We start from the raw sequence: 6,396 nt of genomic DNA, 5'->3' as shown, positions 1-6,396 counted from the left end.
ATGAACTTCTTCTCAGATAGTCGTATTATGACGGATAGCAATTTATTCTGCTCGAGAAAGAAAATTCATAACCTCATATCGAGGTCTCAGCCTCTTCTCCAAGCTGTAAGTACGAATCACGGGAGAGCTAATGACATATGTAATAAGCTCACAACAATCGGCTTCCGTCATCAGGAATGTCATCTTCCTCAAATGTTTCCTCGCTGCTGTAATGTAATATGATATTTCAAGTGGTTGAAACTTTTTTTATTTTGCTTCACTTATTTTCAGTTTAGAAGAATATTGAAAGGGTTAAGAGTATCTCTCTCGGAAGACAAGAGAGGCTCAAATAGAGCTAGAGATGGCGCAGAGACATCGAGAATCTGATGAAGAGTCCCAAATTTAAGACTTCAATAGTGCAGTCAGTATGCAATTAGGTTTACACTTTTGTCTCCAGGAAGCACTTGCAATCCTAATTTTCAGCGACAACATGGTGCTTTCCCTGCACAGCAGCAACATAGGAACTATAGAGAGCAGTAAATTTCTCCTTGTACGGGAAAAGATATTTGTTCATGAACTTCTGCTCGCTTAGTCGCATGACATATGAAAGGCTATGTCCTTTATCCAGAAATTTATTCTGCTCAAGAAAATTTAGAACTTCATGTCGCGGTCTCAACCTATTCTCCAAGCTATATGCAAGAATCGCAGGATGGCAAATGATATACTGCAGCTCACAACCAGCTTCCTTCATCAGGAATGTCATCTTGTCAGATATGTTCTTCTTTGAGAGTTTCCAAACACATGGGTTATTCCTGAGTATGGCAACGATGTCTGGCTGGGACCAACCAAAGCTCTTCAAGGTTGCAAAGGTAGCATCACACTTAGATCTGCTTATGTTCAAGACAGCAAGAACTGCATAAGGGAACATTGCACAATCACGTGGCACACCCAACTCCTCAACATGTTCGATAACTTCCTTAATAAATATGTTTTTTCGAACAACAAAACCCGGCATCATCACCACCATACGCGCGATGAGTTCATCGCTGATGCCACATTCCCTTAAGAGAGATATATTGGGCTCTATCCTCCGAGCTAAGCTAGAAGTAAGAAGAAATATGTTCCTCCTGCAGGCTTTCAGTAACCTCTCATTAGAACCAAGTAGTGACCTCAAGAAGTTCATATTTGGTTGGATATTTTGAAAGAGTATAGCCGGACATGTTGAAACCAACTGAACTATTTCAGTAACAGAAAATCCCATGTCCTGCAAAGATCTCATCCTGGGCTTCAGTGTAGTCTCTACCTTAGCACGCAGCAACTTGGGTGCCCTCTGGGTAAGTTTCATGACTTGTGCATCGCTCCAACCGTTCTGCTTAAAGAACTCAATGGAAAGACTTGAACTTGAAGATTTTGTGTGACAGGTGAGGCACTTGGCTGTTTTTGCAGCTTTTTCTGAGGAAAGTTCACATGATTGAAGGGGGTTGACCACTGTAAAGTTGGATTTATGATCTGAAATTTGGTCTTTGGCGGTGGAAAAGCTAAACAGACTGCAGAGTTCATAGGAAGAAAGATGGATGGTGGACTTGTAACATGGGAGAATGCAAAAGAGCCTCTTTTGCACCAAAAACATTATATTTTGAAGCAGCATCACACACTGTTTACAGAAAAACACAAGAAAAGTAGTTTTATTGCTGCCCTCTACAAGGCCAAATGCCTCTTCTACATCAAATCAAACGCATCCGAACTAAATATATTTTCTGTATCTGCTTCGAACCAAAAGTAAGTTGAAAGCTTCCAACTAATCATCTGTATCGGATAACATTCCCCTACCAATCACGTAAATCCACCTGCATCCAGTTCCCATTAACCATTTCTTTCAGATGTAAGCCTCTAAATGGTATTTGAATGTTGATTAAGAGTACCTTTGATCATTTACTTATTACCATGCTCACATCCAAGCTATTAACCACCACTGAAATAATGTCTTGATATGACACATGCACACTAACACAACCTTCCGCTATTTATCTATTGTAGGTAGCAGCTTTAGAAACTGTGAAGCACAACACTATATCCCTGCAGATATTGAAAAATGATATCAAATGTATTTTCATCATATATGCGGCATAAGAGTGACAATGGCATTTACTATGATGATCGGATACAGATGATGTTCAACTTTGTACTAATAGGTTGAACATCAGTCGATGACTTGCAATGGGTACTTCAGCATTAAGATTAGGTGGAAGATGCATAATGTTTTGTCTAACATCAGATTCACTAATGTCCTACAACTAAAACCTGAAACATTTCAAATGAGCACTTACAGAATAATTGATCCTTTTCAACATGAATGTAAAGAGATGATTTTGTTACAGGTCTAACTAGACTGGTAATTAGAAAACACACTGCTTAAGAAATTAACAACAGTAATTTGTGAGGTTCAACATGCTAAAGAAGCCACTGTTGATGATGTGCAGGGAAAGCACATATAATTAGCGGCGAAGGAGGAAGAGGAGGAGGGGGAGGAGTAAGAGAGAGATACCGGGCGCTGTAACCGTTCGCCGACGGAGAGGAAGCCGCAGAATGCACCGTTCTCCGTGGAAAACGCCGCAGCGATAAGAGCTCGACGGAGGAAGATGCCGCCGCAGCAGCTGCCGCCTTTCGCCAAGGAAAACGCCGCAGTCGTGGTCGCTGTGGAGAAGGAGACAGTTTCACCGCTGCATTTAGGGCACGGGTGCGGACTTTGAGGATGCCGTTCTCATATGGTTCAATCGAAGCAGAGTTCCAAATTGACTTGACTTGGGCTCGACACAACATGAATCAGGCGACCCGGTTGAACTCACCCGCCCGGCCCACTTATCGGGCGCCCGGTGTCGTCAATTGCTTCAGCTATAGTATATAGTAATGAACTTTCAGCAACCAATCATTGATGAAGAAAAATTACAGCAATTCCGAAATTATCGTTTCTAGTTTGGCAAAATTTAGAATAAAAAATCAAACCCCAATTTTGATTCTAGTTTGAAATGATATTTGTAATTATTTATTTAAAAAATATGATTAAAAAAATCACAATTTTTTTTTTAAATTTTGAAAAATGAATGTAAAACTATAATGAGTGTAAATGTATAATGATATAATAAAAAAATTAATATAAAATTATAAATATTTAGTTCCTTGCGTTCCTATCATCCTTTCAATTGATATGTTTAATAGAAAATCATTGTCCTCAGATATCAGGTTTTACTTCGACATAAGAGATAAAGGAATCTTAACAATTAGATGGAGTAAATTAACCATAAAAATACAAACAAAGGGATTAAAGTGCACAAGAAAAAAGGATCTAACTATATAAACAATTAGACAGAAACATCTAGAACTAGCAGCACAACCATGTTGAAGTTCCTACTAGTTTTGCAAACACATAAAGACTTCATGGCTCATGTTATCTTGGAGTTCCACAAATTCATTTGTTTATCTTAGACACTATCCCTTCTTCTTGCCTTTGAGTTCATGTGTACCTTGCTCAGATATAGTGTTCAGTGGTTGACTAAAAGCACATTTGCAATTGCACTTCTCCATGAAATTTCTTCGGGTTACATCACATCTGAAAACTTTTAAAGCCAAGGAAATGCCTCTTTGTGAAATGAGATGGCACTTTTTATCTGCGAAAATGGCAATCACAGAACAAATGCATATTGAAAGCTCTGCTACAAGTTTATAGATCTCAATCAGTATGCATCAGATTGCGACGAAGGATCTCAATACATATCATCATAAGCATTTCAGTTCAAGTTAAACAGAATATGCAGCAGCCTCATGGATCAGATAATAGACTGTTGCTTCAACATGATAAAAGCAAATGGATGTCCCACTTTTCACAATGTCAATGCTGCAAATACTTCAATGACAATTGTGCATAAAGTGAGACAACCAATTATCTACAACTGAATAGCTTCAGTCGATTGATAAGAAAAGTAATAACAATGTTCATACAGGTACCAAGTACACAGGTTGCAGCACAAACTAAGATTTGAAACAATGTGATGTTCAAGACAAACCCCATATCCACAAGCAAAGAGAAACATTATACCTAAAACATGATCAACCCTGTAGCTTGTGCTCCTGATTCTTTGAACTTCCCAATGGAACAAGAAGCAGCAACTGAACTTGAGAACAAAGCTTCCAAGGCGGTCCAGCTGTTTATTTGATGGCACAGTAACATCAAGTTAACCAGGACCGACCTTTGGAATGTCATAATGCTCACTGAGGTTTGCCAGATACTGATTGAAATCCTGAATGCGGTCTCGGTGTGATTTGTTGGCTTTCTTAGCCAGCTTTTTCACGTTAATTCTCTCCCTCTGATCAATATATCGCCTTTCTGCTGGAGTCAGCTGATCATCGCAAGATGGAGCATGTCCTTCAGTCCCTAACTTGTCAGTTTCGGTCAGGCTTTCAGTAGGATCATCAGCCGACAATCCAGAACTCCCACCTTGAAGTAAAACAAAATTTTAATAGCATAAAAATTGTGCAAATACAAATTTTTAGTTAGGCATATGAAATAAGTGAACTTTATGTAGGACCAGAAAAAGCAAATGCATCTCATGAAAACAGGATGCAAATACAGATTAGTTGGATGGAAAACCAGTTAATAATCTGAAACATTTGATATGTGCTTATTTAAGCAGATTTAATTTTTGAGTAACATCATAATTACAATAAAAAGTCAACCTGCTGGAAGCTCATTGCTTCCAATCTGAGAATCCTCCTTGTTGTGTCGCTTCGTTTTCTTTTTCTTCACCCCACCAGCCTTCACATCCAATGCTTTCCCCTTCAATTTAAGCTTCCCACCAACAACATTCTCATATGCAGACATTTACCTTGTAAAAGGAAGAACAAGGAAGCCACTCAAAAGCACAAAGAGAAAATGATAGCAATAAGAATGCAAACCTAAGAGCTTCCTAGTAATGTATCACGGAATGTTATCGGAGGTGCCAGCCGGTAAGGTTCGAATATAAAAATTATAGAAAATATAATTAAGAAGAAAATCAATCATTAAAATAAAAAATAGACAAAAAAAAAAAGAGTTCCATATCATTTCATGTTCAAATTATCACCCTGAAAACATCAAATAATATTCATTTAACCATCTAGAAAATATTAAAAAGTAGTAAATTGTCTAAATCTAACAACAAGATCACAAAACAAAAGAAGATTAACATCAAAATTAACACAGAGACAACAAATATAGTAATTAACACAAACAATTCATAAACTATTATCTGCAACAATTAACTAATATGAATGAGAGTTAAAATAGTTGTGCAAGGGAGTCGAGAATAGGAGGTCAACCGAGAGTAGAAGGCAAAAGAGGGAGGCTAAAAGCAGAGGAAGGCAAGGATGTGAGATCAGAGCAGGGGGCTCGCAACAGCAAGGGGCGAAGAGGAGGGAGGGGTGGTGGCTGCCGAAAGAAAGAGAGAGGCAGGCAGGCAGAGAGGGCCGTTGAAAAAACAGGGAAAGGCAGAGAGGACGATAGGAGAAAGAGAGAGGCACAGAGGGTTGCCGAGACAAGGAGAGAAGCGAACGTCGGGCCGAGAGAAGGAGAGGGTTGGTGTGCTGCGGTAGAGAAGGGGGGAGGGGGCGGCGGGAGAGAGAAAGCGAGCAAGTAGAGGGGAGGAGGAGGGGGCACTGCGAGAGAAAAGAGAGAGGAGCGGGGCGCGCTGCACCATCGGATGGAGGGAGAGAGAGCGAGGGGCGGAGGGGAAGAAGAGAGACCTAAGAGAAAGAAGGAAGCGGTCGCCGATGTGGTCCGCGAAAGGGAAGACAAGGCACTGGTCGTTGGTCGATTGTTGTCGCCGCCTGCTTGCACGCAACAGGGAGAAGGAATGGAGGATGCCTAGGGTTTTCCAATAAGAGAGACGAAGAAACGACGCCATGGAGGAGAGTCGGGTCCCACGAGTCCCACGGGGGTGGGGATCACAATTTTCCTGGGTTGGTCGAACCCAACCCAACCCAACCCAACCGAACCGGGGCGTCAGAGCAGACGCGTGCATTGTGGTGTGGGTCCGAGTGGGGATAAAAATTCCTGAGTTGGTCGAACCCAACAAACACGGGCGTGAGCTCAAGTTTTGGTTTAAGCAGAAAAACAAACAAGTGAATATTATCTTGGTTAATGGTCTAGTCGATTATGGTAAGGGGGCAAGTTCCCTTCTCCTTCCTCCTCCTCCTATAAGGAAGGTGTCACAGACTTTGTGCTGGAGTAAGGATGTACAACAAGTACGTCCAGTGAATTATCTCAGAAAATGCATCGTATTGATGATACAGATGCATAACTCAATTTAGCACATATCACTACTGATCGCCAACCCATGTGATCTTTCCTGTTAGGTATCAGCTGCGATTCTTCTTGAGCAAATG

General features: G+C 40.6%; 2 protein-coding genes across 3 annotated transcripts; both read right to left on the bottom strand.

Annotated features, from left to right (window-relative positions):
• Positions 1-363: 363 nt before the first annotated feature.
• Positions 364-3,638, bottom strand: LOC135586254 (transcription termination factor MTEF18, mitochondrial-like). Of its 2 annotated transcripts, none has more exons than XM_065085221.1 (4): positions 3,501-3,638; positions 2,525-2,871; positions 1,902-2,055; positions 364-1,826 (listed from the first exon to the last, which is right to left on the bottom strand). In XM_065085221.1, exon 4 carries the CDS (start codon positions 1,625-1,627, stop codon positions 452-454), a length of 1,176 nt encoding a protein of 391 aa, XP_064941293.1. In that variant the 5' UTR covers positions 1,628-1,826; positions 1,902-2,055; positions 2,525-2,871; positions 3,501-3,638; the 3' UTR covers positions 364-451. The 2 variants fall into 2 exon arrangements, with proteins under 2 accessions (XP_064941293.1, XP_064941295.1); XM_065085223.1 differs by having other exon boundaries at positions 1,923-2,055.
• A 136-nt stretch (positions 3,639-3,774) lies between these two features.
• On the bottom strand, positions 3,775-5,912 carry LOC103969725 (uncharacterized). Its single transcript, XM_018819250.2, has 3 exons — positions 5,755-5,912; positions 4,711-4,859; positions 3,775-4,471 (listed from the first exon to the last, which is right to left on the bottom strand). The coding sequence occupies exons 2-3, from the start codon at positions 4,853-4,855 to the stop codon at positions 4,209-4,211; spliced, it is 408 nt and encodes a 135-aa protein (XP_018674795.1). The 5' UTR covers positions 4,856-4,859; positions 5,755-5,912; the 3' UTR covers positions 3,775-4,208.
• Positions 5,913-6,396: the final 484 nt, after the last annotated feature.

This window comes from Musa acuminata, chromosome BXJ1-10 (genome assembly GCF_036884655.1).
Source record: "Musa acuminata AAA Group cultivar baxijiao chromosome BXJ1-10, Cavendish_Baxijiao_AAA, whole genome shotgun sequence".
In the NCBI taxonomy this organism is placed as follows: domain Eukaryota; kingdom Viridiplantae; phylum Streptophyta; class Magnoliopsida; order Zingiberales; family Musaceae; genus Musa; species Musa acuminata.
This window is presented reverse-complemented; position numbering and strand designations above follow the sequence as displayed.

What these genes read in the sequence shown, in the direction of transcription:
- LOC103969725 (XM_018819250.2), bottom strand. Translation starts at nt 4,855, where the DNA reads ATGTCTGCATATGAGAATGTTGTTGGTGGGAAGCTTAAATTGAAGGGG. An exon ending in AAGCAATGAGCTTCCAGCAG is followed by an intron (nt 4,472 to 4,710) that starts GTTGACTTTTTA and finishes TTTTACTTCAAG; the next exon opens with GTGGGAGTTCTGGATTGTCG.
- LOC135586254 (XM_065085221.1), bottom strand. Translation starts at nt 1,627, where the DNA reads ATGCTGCTTCAAAATATAATGTTTTTGGTGCAAAAGAGGCTCTTTTGC.